Source organism: Homarus americanus, unplaced genomic scaffold (assembly GCF_018991925.1).
Source record: "Homarus americanus isolate GMGI-L3 unplaced genomic scaffold, GMGI_Hamer_2.0 scaffold56333, whole genome shotgun sequence".
In the NCBI taxonomy this organism is placed as follows: Eukaryota; Metazoa; Arthropoda; class Malacostraca; order Decapoda; family Nephropidae; genus Homarus; species Homarus americanus.
The window spans coordinates 12501624-12517146 of NW_024734940.1; the positions used below are offsets into that span (position 1 = coordinate 12501624).

Sequence of the window (15523 nt, forward strand, 5' to 3'; positions counted from 1 at the left end):
GTCAAAATTTCAATATTCACACATGAATAATATATTTGTATTTTGAATCCGATTTCCATAAATACTTTCAATTTGATATTTGATTTTGTGGGTAAATGTTAACAACAGGAGTGCAATTAAACTTCGAGTTCTGAATATTTAGTTAATAAAATATTTCAACCAACAATAAAATTTTAAACCACATGATGAAACTGCATGTTGGATTGTGAAAAAAAATTACACCATTTTCAGTCAATCAAAATTTTAAAAAGCCATTGTCACATTCTTAGGATTAATTTGATCAGTAACCTCAACTCGGATAAAGAACAATGGAAATGAGTTTGTATTGTATTGGACTATTTTTGGCTTAATTATCGTTATCATTGTAAATTCCAGCACTATCTATGTAAATTATGAAACAATATGAACTAATATGACGATTTTAATGAATAAATATTACAATTGCCAAACACAACAAAACTGCATCATAACACGAAGTAAATATCTACTCAAAACACCTCGACATAACACAAGAATCAAACATACTGTAGCTATGACGCAAAATTGTATAAAGAATAGTGATACATTGTTGAATAATAGATATTGCATAAGTGGCGAATGAGATAAATGAATAAAAACGAATTTGAATAACTGACGTGAATCTGTATAAATGTACTAGTTCATATAATACAAAATATATATCTCGCATTGACTACAGACACCCAATTCAAACAACGTTATTTCAATTGATTTAAATCCTCAACAACATTATTCTAAAAAAAATGGATCAAGTAATAACATTTTCTGTAAGACTGACCTGAGACGTCTGCAAAATCCATTAGTACTTGGTTGGACTGTGGCAGCAGCATTATGACGAGGTTTCTTATCTCCACTTATATTCAAGGACACCAGAAGATGATCACATGAATTCAAGAGAGAATATGGAGATAAAGTAAATAAATAGAGAAAGGGAGAAGATGGAATGACCCAGGCAGAACACACCTTTTGTTGACGTCTCCTCCGTTTTCTATGAGGTGGTAAGAAGAGGATGGTGGACGAGATGAGCAACTCTGCACAGTATTTTTACCTAATACCGTCTCAGTTTTCATAGAACAGTGTCACTTCTGAACAGGAAGACTTGATGGAGTTTCTGATTGTCAGGCAAGTTGTCTAGCTCAGCACATACCACTGTCACAAGGTAAGACAAATTTATCTGGTTCACGTAAAGGACTAACGTGGGTTTGGGTAATTCGAACATCGATTTAATCAAGAAAACTATAAAATATCAGTTATGTCAGAAAATAACTTTTAATTGAAAAACCACAATGAAAATAAGCTTTTATATTTGCCTGAAAGTATCCTTGGTTAAATCGACCATATTTGAATAGTATATGCATTGTGAATTTGTATGATGATTTTACTTAAATATTTATCTGTATATGTATCTATGTTGATTAGGTTTAGTATGTGTAGGTGGTCGTGTTTTCCCTGTAAATATTTATTATAAATCTACCTTATTAATTGATCCCATTGTCACCCAGAGCCAAGTTGGTTCACAGTTGTACATATACAGCACAACAGGTAGATTGATTGGTGGGTAATACTCTGGAACAGTATTGAAAGTTATCTAGGAACTTACTTTAAGGAAAAAAAATGGAATTGTAACGTCATTAATACTTTCTTCTATTTTTTTCACTTCACTGATCTACGTTGACGTGCTGCATTCTGGTAATTCTCTTTTTATTGTTTTGAGCATTTCATGCAAAGGAAAATTGACACTTTATATGATTTGGTAATACATTACTGTAGTTTAATACACCAACTCTTGAGAGGGAGTAACTTTAGGAAAAATTATAGAAAAAAAAGAGTTAAAATTTCTCAACTTTTATGGGCAGGGATATTTTAGAAGTAAGAAATTTTCAGATACAGTACAGAAATTTGTCATAAAGTTGTTCCTCATGAGTCGGTTTTCCAGATTATTACCATTTTACTGAAGATAAGATGAACCAACCAAACCTTCATGGTACCTAATGTACAGTACAGTACTGTACATTACTTCAAGTTGAGTTAGGTTAAGTAAGATATGTAAAGGTTACTGGGAAACAATTGTCAGTTCAAGTTGTCTTTTATAAAAAAAAAAGTAAGGTTCTTGGTTAACAAGCAATATTATTCTAGGTACAGTACTGTACAGTATTACCAAGTGGTGGATGAAGACTCTTGATTGGTGCACTAACCAGAGATCCAAGAAAAATACTGTAGTATAAGCATTTATCCAGCGGTGGACATGAGAGGGGGGTACCAGTAGAATATTTATTCATGATTTTGAAAATGGGTCACAATGCTTAACGGCCCTTAATCCCTTCTCTGTGGCGATACCACTTTTAGTATTTTATTAAGCACATACCCTGTAGAGGCCCCTGTACACAAGGGATTAATGGACAGCAATGTATCCACTAAGCTGCCACAATATACTGTACTGTAATGTCTTCCACACTAAAAAAAAGTACGAGTTTATAATGATGAAAATGTGAAGTATATGTTAAGAACAGTAACACTCCTAAACGGTTAGATTTTGAGGTTTTGTTTACATACCTGTATTTTGTTCGCTGAATATTCTTTTGCAGTACTAGTTAATGGGTCCAATGTTGAAACTGCTAAAAATTACCCTTTTTATTTAGGAAACAGGAAGTAGGATATAGCCTCTGTGCCTTTAGTGCTTTTGAGAAATGATACAATACTATCTAGTGTATTAATGCACTAGATAGTATTCTAGTATACTGTACTACTGTTTAGGGTTCCTGAGTTTACACAGTACCGTAATTATGTTCTATAGCTCTTCCGTGGTTATCTCATGGCTCTAACTACATTACCAAGTGAAATGGGATGTAGGAATTAATGATCAACTTGACAAATAAATGCAGCTGAAGGGATGCCTATGCTGTACAGTACTTGATTATTAACCCCTTGGGTATGAGGGCTCTCTGTGCCGAGTAAAATCATATGGCGGTAGCTAAATAAAATAGAAGTGGCATCCAGTAGTGAAAGGGTAAATTTGCTTTTCCTTTTTATAAAATCTATTTCATGAAATTAGTGAGCAGGTATTCCCTGATTTACGATCATCCATTTTATTATTATCCGCATTGACGTTAACTAGGTTTTACCACCCTCTCACTATTTACATTAGGCAAAATCCATTTTAACAGTAGTTTTTATTAGGCTAAACTCACTGACGAGGAATGTAAACACTGGGGAAGCATATCTTTCCTTTCACTTGACAAATCCAAGATATGCGCAGAAACTGTTTTTCCATCTACCGTGCAGCTTCACCTACCTGCCCACGGCCCCACAGCCACCAATGCAAACTATACAGTCCTGCTATTTGTTTCACCATGATCGCATCTGCCCTCGCTCATTGCGTAGCTTTGTGATCACTGTGATACTTTACTGTTATTGGTGAGGGTAAAACATTATTGTTCAGATTTTGCTGTTTTGGTGACTGTGAAGTGATCAGTGTAACTTTGAAAATGGCTAGCATGCATCCTATCCAAGTCAGATTCTGTCACTGCTCCATCAAGTGTTCCCCTAGCCTTTGAGGGGACATGTGATGACCAGGTTTGTTATTATTAATGTGGTGAGAGTTGTTTAATTATTTGTATTTATTTAATTTGTGCAGGATGCCTGTGTTAGACAAGCCTGAAATGTATCCCATTGAAAACCGTGTTAAAAGGCCTCATGGCTTGCATTAGGATTTTCAGGAATGCAACTGTATCATAAATAGGGAGATAACTGTACAAATATTCATATAGAAGTGAAACTGATCAGATATAGTAATTATATTCAGCGTCTGTCCCTATAGAACACATCAACTTCCTTCTTTTCACTTTCAGTGAATAGTAATTACATTTCCGTTCATTATAATTATGAACTCGTTATAGTATCAGTATTTTGAAGTGCTTAGGACCAAACTCACTGTGGGAATGAAGTTTGTGGAGTACTGATTGTAGTTCTCCACCCTGCCAGCCACTTTGGTCAACAACTGGCAGTATGTAAAAAAAATACTGTAACTATAAAATCTACCACAAATATAAAATACAGTTTAAGTGGATTACAATTTTAAATTTCCATCACTATTATTATATAAACAGTCACTGTCAAAAGTACTGTAGCCTTTCCTGCTGCTCCACAAAACCCGAGATTCAGAGTCAAGCATCTTGAGCATCCATGGACAAAGTAATGCATCAGTCTACTGTTTTGGATTTGCTAGTCTGAATCTTGGGCTTCGTGGAGCAGCAGGAGAGGTGACAGGACTTTTGACTGTAACTGTATTAATACATACAGGTATCCCCCTATTTATGATAGGGTTGCCATACTGAAAACTATAATGTCAAAATCAGGCGTGTAACACAGAAAAACAATCCTACTCTAATTAAATAAATACAAAAAAATTAAACAACACTCACCTCATCAATAGTAACAAGCTTGCCGCTTGACAGCATCTAACTTCATCTCCAGAGACACGGTCTTCCTCGAAGCCTTGCCTTTCCCAGAGGCGAGAATCAGTAGGACGCTTGCTAGCCATTTTCAAAATTTCAAAGTTACTGTTCACTGATCACTTCAGTCACCAAAACAGCAAAATTTGAACGATAATGTTTTACTCTCACCAATAATGACAAAGTATCACAATAATCGCTGGGTTATGCAACAATTAATAACAATGTTTGTTACACGAGTGAGGCCAGATCCGATCACATTGAAACAAAGCGCAAGACTGTAGTTCATATGGTAGCTTTGAGGCGGTGCACAGGTTGGCGAAGTTACACAGAGGATGGAAAAGCAATTTCTGTGCATATTGACCATATAATGGATTTGAAAAGTGAAGGGAAAGATGTCCTTCAGTCTTTATATTGTGTCAGCAAGTTTAGCCTAATAATAACTATTGTTAACGTGGAATTTGTTGATCGAGGGTGTTAAAAACTCTCGTTAAGGTGGATGATCGTAAATAGTGGGATACCTGTACCGTAAATGAGAAAACTGTGTCGGTCTTAATGTGTATTTGATGTAATAAGTGCAACCATAATACACACGGTTTGTACATATTACTTATTTTTGTTATCCCAGGTAGGTTTTTATATATACCAATACTGTATTCCTATCAGTGTGTTGTACAGTGTTCCACATAAAAGCTTGGTAGACCATGCATATACATCCCTCAGTATTTGGCACTGTCTATGTTCAACTACAAATAGGTTAATAATACCAACATTTCTGTCATGAATATTTATTAACAAGGTATATAATACACAAGATTGTCACATAGAAATATGAGACACTCTTGATAATCAAAATAATATAAACTTTTAGAATACATACAATATTCTTATAACTGTCCACATACTTACAGTCCATTATAAGGCATTAAGGGTTTTTGATCAAGGCAGTGTTTGACAATCTATGATAATAATAAAATAAGTTTACAGTTTACTTACAGTTTACATGTCACATGTTGGTATCAAGAACTGCCATTTACACTTTTGACATTTAAGAGTGCAACCCTTCACAGGCTGCTTCATTGTATGTCCGTCTAAGCTATTTCAACTACATAATATGTACACATGCATATAAAAATCATGGCAAAGGGCCATTTTTTAACAGGACACTTGCTGCCTTGTGAAACCTACACAAAAATGATTTTAAATTTATAAATATTGACAAAACAAATGCATTGAGCATGGGTCCTACTCCAGTATATAAGGTCACTTTGGTAATGATCCTGTAGCTAATTAAAAGACCAGTTTTGACTGAAATACAAAAGCAAAATAATGTAAACGTCAAGACTTTTTAAAAATGACTACCTAATTTAAAAGTTTTCTTTAAGAAAACTTCCATTAGGCAAATAAAGTCAGAACGAGACAAATATGAAGAGATCACGATAAAATAGCTGTCATTTCTTTCTTTTTGTCTGATTAAACTTCAGAATTATTAGAGATGAGGCTATGAAAACAATATGGTCCCATATGAACACTGGAGGCACTGAGCAGAGTCCAGTAATGTAATGATTTATCTTTCTGGACAATTCACAGCATATGCATTTAATCTTACAACAAACATAAAGACAGTTTTGTGACTATCACTTTATGGATCACATTTAGTTTCAGATAAGTAATGTACACTTTGGATCCAATCCCTTTAATTCTGTCAATTTCACGCTGGTCGATGGTCAGGAACACGGTTCCAATAATAACTTTCACCAGCCATTACTCTGGGAGAAGACTGGCTAAGTGGACCATTTGGAGTATGTGGAAGTGGGTATTGGGTTGCTGGAGAAGAATGGAGAGGTTGGGGCCCTCGGACCGCTCCATTATGAGGGTATGCGGGAGGGTAGCCACTGGTAGAAGTGGGTAAAGCATTGTAACCTCCATGGGAGTAGTATGGAGGACCTGGTGGGCCTGGAAGTCCAGGAGGAGGAGGGTAGGATGGGCCCATGGAGCCAGGTGAAGGAGGTGGTAGTGTGGCTGTAGATCTTACATTGGTTCCTGGAGGTGGTGGGCCTACAGGTGATCCTAGACTGTTTGGATTCATTGTATCTGTAAAAAACAAGTACATGTGAACAAATCCTTTTCACATTGTACAGTAATATAAAATGAATAAACTTATCCATGCCAAAGTGGTAAATCATAAAGTATAACAGAAGACACTAATAAATTATTATTAAAGAAAAAAAGTTGGGTGAGAGGATACAAGAGAGAAGTTGAAGATAAGCTAACATGTGCATTACAGACCCAAAACTTTACATCTTATTAACTTTAATCCTAAAAATCTAATACACAATGCAGAAAAGTAACTTGCATAATAAATAATGCACTTTTCAATAAAGGATATACAGTAGTGCATGCAATTTGTATGAACTATGGGTCATCAAGAGTGACCCAAGAGAGAATCTGTCCCCTAATTGCCTTCAATGCACCTTATAAAAAGGTATATACCATGTACAGGAATTTAATGGCCAGTGCATCATCGGTACAACTAAGTAGCTGTAATATGTTTTGGTTCAGGGTTAATAGATTGAAAATTAATATGATTAACTGCTCGGAATGGACAGGGAACTTATAAAGTTTAAATACTAGCTATTTTAGTACATCCAGAGTAATACTTGAGTCAATCAGTGGAGGGTGTTGGGCCACAAATGATAGTAAAAACGAAGGATTGGAGTGCTAAATGGGTATATAAACCAGAGACATGCAATAAAAAATTTCAATTATTTTTAATCTAACACATTACAGCACACATGCATCAGCAATAAATACAGTATAGAGTGAAATATATGGTCGTAGATTATATATAAAAAATTGTAACATGGACAAGAGGTACTGAAAAAATCCAACATACTTAAAAGTGGTGGGTAAACTTTGTGGTCCATTACCAATAAACAATTAAATCTTTTGGTCATCAACTACTTACCTAGGTGCTGTGGCAGCTTCCCACCTCGTTTTACCAGAAGAGAGACGCTGTTCCCACATTGTTTAATTAGTTCTATGGCATCTGCATGAGTCATATCTTTGGTTGACCTTCCGTTGATCTCCATTAGTTGATCGCCAACCTATTGAAGGTGTAATAATGTCATGCTTAAACAATATCAAATGTACAGAAATTATTACAATTTATAATCCTAAATAAGAACATTGAAAATATCTTTATTACTAGTACAGTATAAAACTTCCAGTATTCAAATAAGGGGTACACTGTAAGATACAAAACTGTATGTATATATGTAAAATTTTAAATGAAAGATTCTCATCTTTCATAGGCTACCCTGTATGCAAGAGGAAGGTTATATATTACTTGCCACCTGACCACCAGTGATGGGTTTATATGGGTACTTCTGTGCTCTGGACTGATCCACCCAGAAGATAGCCTCCAAAGCAAATTTCTTATTGGTACCTGGACTAGATTGACAAGATTTAAGAAGGAGGAGTCTTAGTAAACACTAAGTGAACAATTACTATTAAGCACCCACATGTTGATGTGTAACCTTAACAAGGCTGAATTGTAAATAAATAATATTCAAAATATTGAATATTGACTATTTTATTACAGTATGAAATAGCAGTTCATGGAAGACAGGTCTAGGGAGCATCAAGAAGGATCTGGAAATCAAAGACTGTTTTGTAGCCAACAAATTCAGTTCCTACCTTCATGTGCGATGAGTTTCCACACCTTTATTAAGAACAGGATTAAAAAGCATTCTTTTAAAAAGGTTGTCATCCTACTGATCGAGTGAAACTGCAAGAATCTCTTAAACAGGTCCAATAAGATTTCACAAAATATAAAGATTATGAATCACTGATCTAAGATAAGTTAAGATTACAATTTAATTGTTTATTAATTCTTTGTAACTAAACTGCTTTACATCATGGATAATTTAGCAACTACTGTACAGAGAATGAGCTTGTATGGAGCAAAATTTACTAAAAGGTATTCTACTCTGCATAAAAAAATCAAATAAAGATTCACGTTACCTTTAGCTTTCCATCCTCTGCCGCTGGTCCGTTCTCGGCAATCCTGAGGACGAAGAGAGGCATGTTGTGGAACTCCCGGCCTCCTCTTATACTGAAGCCAAAGCCTCGGGTGCCACGCTGGAGCTCCACCCCGTAGTACTCACCATCATCACCAGCATCACTCTCAGCCTGTCAGAATATAACTTCAGTAAAATTCATAGTATCACAGCAGGACTTGGTTAACAATTGGGGAAAAATTTGTCAAAATACTTCAAGTTGAAATGTTATGAAACTACTGTACAGTATAATCATTGCATTTTTTCTTCATTATATTAACTGAGTATCCTCCAACTTGTCCAATTCTATGTTAAGAAAACTTTGTGGTTAAGGAACATTGTGGTTTAGATTCTGAAAAAACTAATTACTAAAACAACTTGGTACAGTAATATGTAGTTATGATACACTATGATATACTTGGGTGCTAAATCCACTGATACTGTGACTTCCTCTAAATAATGACCCATGCTATCTTGTCAGACAATTCTCATTCTTCAAAACTGATCATATTTTACAAAGCTGTTATTAATGTAAGTATGAATAGTTTGAAGATGTAATGTTGAAGATTTTTGTTACTGAATACAGTACTTGTACCCCCTAAGATTCATATGAGTGAATTTCTTAAATATTAAATGGCATTAAACTACATCTGTATGTAAAAATAAAACACATCAATCAATCCTCCATGCATTATATTGAAGGCAACAACTTACATGTGCAGCAAAATTAACAAAAATAAAACGGATTAAATTTAAAAAATAATGTGAATAGAAATAATCAAACATCTACTACACAAGCAAATAATTTTGAAAAGGAAACTATGAAGTAAAACAAATACAAAGGAAAGAAGACATTGCACATTAAAATACTGGAACAGGCATAAAATACCTACATAAGGGAAACTGAAAATTCTAAAAGAAATCTAGAATACAGCTTGTAATTCCTCATGACCAAAATAACACAAAGAATGAAGCAGAGGCAAGGTTTATCAACAAGCAGTACAAGCAAAGCTACAGTCCACTGTCCGGCTTACTGCTGGACACATTAACCTTGACACGTATGCAGGATTCCCTGATGAGCCCTCTCAGTTGCTGTCAAGCAGCTGGGCCAACAGTCAAACTGTGATTGGATGAGCTTCATGGGTGAGACAAGATATGTACAGTAGTCCTAAATGAGTCACACTACAACAACAGAAGGTCAGGGAATAGTATAAAGACAAAAAACGTGTAATAACAGTTATTTTATGTGTAAATGTTTATATCACAAGTACAAGAATGTAAGCTAATTTTCAAGTAACTGATGTACCACAGGATGGCTATTAGTACAGCTGAAGATAAAAATATTAATGAACAGGGCTGTATTATAAGTGGCTTACTTGACATAACTTTCTATAAGTTTATGATCACTACAGTCTAGCTATACACAAATAATTAATGATAAAGGCAAGATGTATGCATGGGTGAATTATGTGTAGTACTTAATTGAAAATTACAAGAAAGGCTGGTGAGATGGTGCACATTACCATATGTACCTGCCTTACATGGACACAGTAAGATCAAGCAATTCTGGCTCCCACAATTCTGAAAATTACAGTAAAACTTGTCACCCTCCCAATATAATGAACTGCAAATAGCTAATGATTGAGTCAAAGTATCTAGGAGCAAATTTCAATAGCCATGAGAGTGCAGATGTGGTTAGGTATTGCCATTCAAGAAAGATGTGTCTGGTAGTTTGGTTCCTAAAGTGAATAAGAACTGTTAATAGTGTCATAAGGATGTGTTGAAGATTTTTTCTATTTCTTTTATAAAGGTGAAATAACCTGCAGAACATTGCAAGAACATGAAAACGCAAGAAAGATAGATATTGGACATGCGAGTTGTTTAACTGTATGTTAGGGTCATGCAAAATATATGACAGATTATCAACAGGCGAATCAATATTTGAAATAACACGACTGAAGTTATGAAGAGGATTACTGTAGTAGACCACACAGATAAGAGTTAGAACTAGGAAATGCTGTTTGGCACATTTTACCCAACAAGGAATAAATGTTGTGGTGTTTTGTGAATATTGTGTACAAGTCCTTATTTCTGTGGTTGTAAAGCACAGTGTAACTCAAGGAAAGGGAAAGCATTAATCTCTGAAGGACAGTGAGGAGGTTGATCATTTACCCAACTCTGAGAAGTGTGTTTGTGTGTAAGGAGTGATGAGCAGGAATCACTAATGAGAGAATATAGTAAAGCTTGTCTGACTGACCAAGACCAACTAATCTAATACCTACATTTAATAAATCTTCTGTACAATACTCTTCAAAATGATGTTCTTTCAAATTAAATTAATTAAATAAAGTGCTTAACAAGAGGACCTCCACTGTATGATTACCAAAACACTGCTGAGAAAAGAAACAGAATCTACAGTATAGTCTCGATTTACGCGGATTTCCTTTACGCGGCACCTGGCCAGACCGGCAATTATTAGTTACACGGTACATTCCATCATTTACGCGGGAAGCGGCGCCGGCAGGGTGCGCACTAGATCGCCCAATCAACAAAACATTATCGAGTTCTTCACCCGCCAGCCCAAGTCAGTGATAGTGAGGATATGGACTTAGAGGGTTTGACAAAGAGGCCCTGCAAGCCTCTGTGGTGGATAGTGATACAAGTGAGGGCCAATAATCTGCCCTCTGCCTCGGAACCAACCCCCCATCCCCATGTGCCCAGCCATCTCTTCTACTAACGTAAGTGTTAAAAAACCTGATGTTATTGATATTTCTTTTAAATATTAATTGTGTGTGCATACCATCATAAAATTAAGATGTTATTTTTACGCCAACGTACGTATTGTGTCGGAAAAAGGGTAGTCTGGGGGTTGGCCCAGTCTCTATTTCAATTAATCCCATATGTTCTCTTATTTCGTTTACGCGTTTCTCGTTTTACGCAGACCTCCACGGGTTTAATTGACCGCGTAAACCGAGACTATACTGTAATATGAAGTTGACAATGTTGCAGGAAATTGTGGAGATCAGATGATGGTTCAACTGGTTGTGGTGGAATGTACAGATTTCCCCCAAGAACCCGTGACAAACTGTCTTCACCCGGCATACAATAAACAAAGGCCTATAAAATCCACTTGTGGCAAACGTTTAGGGACCTGAGCTTATTGTAATGAAAGATCTTGTGTAATAAAACTGCTCTCACTGTACAGTATATGATAAATTGTGCAACCACACTCTCCCATGAAAGACAAGATGCATGGAGTTAGGGTACGATGAGGAACATGAAGTGTGGTGTGACAATACTGCCCAAGGATGGATGTGAGGAAGAGAGTTATGACCACAATGCCCAAGGATGGTAAGGATGGAGAAAGGACCTGATCAAACTGTCCAAGGATGGGAGTGGGTGTGACCAAAGGTACCTAGGATAGGTTAGGATGGATTAAGGATAAGACAACAGTGTCCAAGGCTGGGAATGGTTTTGGAGGTAGCGGGCGTGACCCACCTGGACAGAGGTGTGGGCCGCAGTGCCAGAGGCTTGTGGAGCCGAGACTGGCGTGGCCTGAGCCAGTATCATGGACCCCTGAGAGCTCTGTGAGGAAAGAATCAGTCAGTTTGTCAGCCAGGTCAGCAGTCACCAGTCATTGCCATGTCTCAACTCAACTCACTGTTACACTCTCAATAGGAGACTCCACAGTCTATTTATACTACTGAGAAAATATCGTGAGTGTTTATAGGAAAATATAAACAATAGAATATTCACTCAAACACATCAAAATCATCCACTCTAGCTTCAACAGCTAATATACTCTTTTTCTTATATATATATATATATATATATATATATATATATATATATATATATATATATATATATATATATATATATATATATATATATATATATATATATATATATATATATATATATATATATCTGAATACATAACATCATTCTCTGTCTTCAGCAACTTCTTGTTAATCAGTGCCGTCACATTTAACAATCGCCCCTCATGTATCTGTAGCTCTGTATCTCTTAATCATTCCATTTTTCTTGTTGTTATACAATCTCAATGGTCCGTTCTTTCACATAACTAACCACTACATCTACATCCCATACTTCTTTTCATCTCAGTCTGCAACAATTAATAACCAGCTCAATTATTTCCAGACAGGCATGCAAAAATTAGCCTTCACCAGAGATGGAACAAATCAATTATATTTTAACATAGTTCCAAGTGAATAGTCAATGGTAGATGCACACTAACTTTCTTATCATCAGGAGACGCCTTCAGTATTGGCATCACATAGTTAGCAGATCCAAAGTAAATACAATCAGTTTATTTAAGTCTTTTCCACTATGTACGTTGTTTTTCTACTCAGACATAAATTGTAAGAAAAAATCTTTGTTGGCAGACTGAGATCAAGAACATCCCCTACAGAACTTTTTGAGTTACAAGGAGAACACAAATACCCAAGTTATTTTTAAGTTGACACAGATTTGCTCTTCATTTTTCAACACACCTAAAACTTCCTACAATAAGTAAAATAACTTTGTAATTTACACCTTAAAAGTCTTGTTCAGTTCAGTCACCTACAACCACCAAGTCACTGAAGTCCACCACTTTGTCAAGGCAATGTAGTCAACAACAGCCGCTGCCCCCAAGTTATCCTGACGTCAGCTGAAGATAATTAAGGTATCCTCCTCGTGTTAACTTCTGCTGCTTTTAGGTTTTGCCGATATTATTCATCACACTAAGGCAGGAGATTTAGCATTCACTTATCATGCACAGCTGCTCCATAACACCATCTTACTCTTTACTTTGTTATTATATATAAAAAAATTATTTAAATTTGTCTTCAAGAAGGTGAGAGAAATACAATGAAATTTAAAACAAAAATCACAAGCACTGTTAGTTGCAAAACCAATAAACCACCACTGCAATGCATTCTCCACACTACACGATCATGCAGTGAACATGTGCCATGCTACTTACCCGCTGAGAGTTAGATGTGGTGCTCGATGCATCATCTAAAACAAGGATAAAAGTTTATTGCTAAATGAGGAGAGGAGAGAGAGAGTGGGGAGAGGAGAGAAAGAGGAAGAATCGTAATTCCTTTTCCTTTCACATATACGTATTAACAAGTCTCGAAAATTTATTAGATTTTCTTTTTTATATAATTGTAATGTCACCTGTTGGTTTAACACTCATAGAAGAGCAGCATCACTTACCTCTGGGTGGGCCAATGGTAAGAGTGACTGAGTAACCCGACTCCTTGATGAGGTTGACTATGTGCCCATGGTGGAGGGTCTTGATGTCCACACCATTCACTGACAAGATACGATCACCGACGTTTAACCGACTACATCGCTCGGCTGGACTGCCTTCAATTATCCGACCTGAAAGATCTCAAAATTAGCCAACTTATATTTTTTTCTGGGAAGTAAAGGAAATTTATTAAGTTAAATACTGTACAATAGCTGGGACTGATTCTAAAACCCCACTTTTGACAGACATCGCTGGAACTAATCTGCTGGGATATTACAATACTTGCTTTAAATCTTAACTCCTGGACCTTGCCTACAGAGGATGGGTCCTTTTCTGAAAATCCGCAAGATGGAGGTTTCACATTTAATGTAACCTCGATGTAACAGACTTCCTTATCTATAAAATCTGTTAAATACGAGTTTCACATTTAAGTTCAACAACCTCGATCTAATGGACTTCCCCTCCATATAGTCCATTGTATATACAGAGTAGTTCACAAATATGTTCCTGAAAGGTATGACAATAAGTACTCGTACCTATGGTAGAGCCAGACTTTGTGACCGAAGATATAATGACAAACCCAAAGCCTTCATTTTCTCTTCTGGTCACCGTGACATCATACGGAAACTGAATCTCCAATGATCTGTTATGAAGCTCTGAAAAAAGAACACTTTTTAATTTTTAAGTTAGAGGTTAAACAGATATAAGGATGCAATGTTTACTTCTTGGAATAAGTTTGATCTACTCTATGTAAAAGCAATAAAATCATTAATAAACATATATTCTGTATGGCATAAAAAGATAAATACCTTACATAATGTTTATCAGATCAATGGCAAAACATGTTATGGTAAAGTAATATTGTTTCAGTGGCCACATACCAGAGGGGTTCAGTGATCGCCGCCGCAAGGTGAGAGTTACTCTGCCGTGAGTCGCTGCTCCGGCCATGAGCTGTACGACGTGGTGGTGGCTGGACCCTAACACCATCTCTCCATCAACGCCGATAATTTCATCGCCTGTGTTAACGCTGCCATCCTGGTCTGCCGCTCCACCTGGTACAATGTGACCTATGGATACCTGTCAAGAGGTTCAGAGTATTGAGGTAAAATAACAGATCATACATCAAACCCCTGTACATATATAAACAATATTAAGGCTGACAGTTTATTGCGAGTAACTCTTGAGATCTATATTCCTAACACTTTCTGCCTATCAGAGATGGCTTATTCTTAGTATATACAGTACTACACGGTATATAAAATATTTACTGCACTGTACTTCTGTGTATTAACATGTCAGCTGGATCTTCTACACTTTAATACTGTCTAATTTTAATTATTTTTTCTATAAGACCATTACCTCCTTATTTACTCTTTCCAGTGACAATAAATGCAGAAAATACATTACACGTTTCTAAGTGTATGTACCGTATCCATATTTCTTGAATCGTGGAATTTACAAGAAAAAATAATTTAAGTCACTAACCTGAGAACCTTCCTCAGTCCCGCCCACGATTCTGAAGCCAAAGCCCGTCTCCTGTCTCTTGAGTGTCACTGTGAACTCCATGTAGCCAAGACTGCCGTTGGGGCCCATCGGAGGTACTCGTGGGTTGACACTATATCGACCATCAGGGAATCTGTTGAATGGGTAACAAAAGGTAAGAACATATATTATTAACATTTTGCTTATAAAATTAGAGTACTGTACAGTGAAACCTTAATGTAATGAAC

The 15523-nt window shown here is 36.2% G+C and overlaps 1 protein-coding gene across 6 annotated transcripts in view; it reads right to left on the reverse strand.

Moving 5' to 3' along the window:
* Positions 1 to 5241: 5241 nt before the first annotated feature.
* The window catches only part of LOC121870683, a 73633-nt gene continuing 63351 nt past the window's right edge, over positions 5242 to 15523 (reverse strand). For 5 of the 6 annotated variants that reach the window (XM_042372629.1, XM_042372631.1, XM_042372626.1 and 2 more), the window contains 9 exons: positions 15279 to 15429; positions 14675 to 14870; positions 14330 to 14449; positions 13757 to 13924; positions 13521 to 13555; positions 12029 to 12115; positions 8496 to 8663; positions 7438 to 7576; positions 5242 to 6563 (listed from right to left, as the gene is read on the reverse strand). In XM_042372629.1, coding sequence (XP_042228563.1) covers positions 6181 to 6563; positions 7438 to 7576; positions 8496 to 8663; positions 12029 to 12115; positions 13521 to 13555; positions 13757 to 13924; positions 14330 to 14449; positions 14675 to 14870; positions 15279 to 15429 — 1447 coding nt within the window. In that variant the 3' untranslated portion in view covers positions 5242 to 6180. The remainder of the gene's footprint in view (positions 6564 to 7437; positions 7577 to 8495; positions 8664 to 12028; positions 12116 to 13520; positions 13556 to 13756; positions 13925 to 14329; positions 14450 to 14674; positions 14871 to 15278; positions 15430 to 15523) is intronic. The other variant, XM_042372627.1, reaches the window with a different exon arrangement.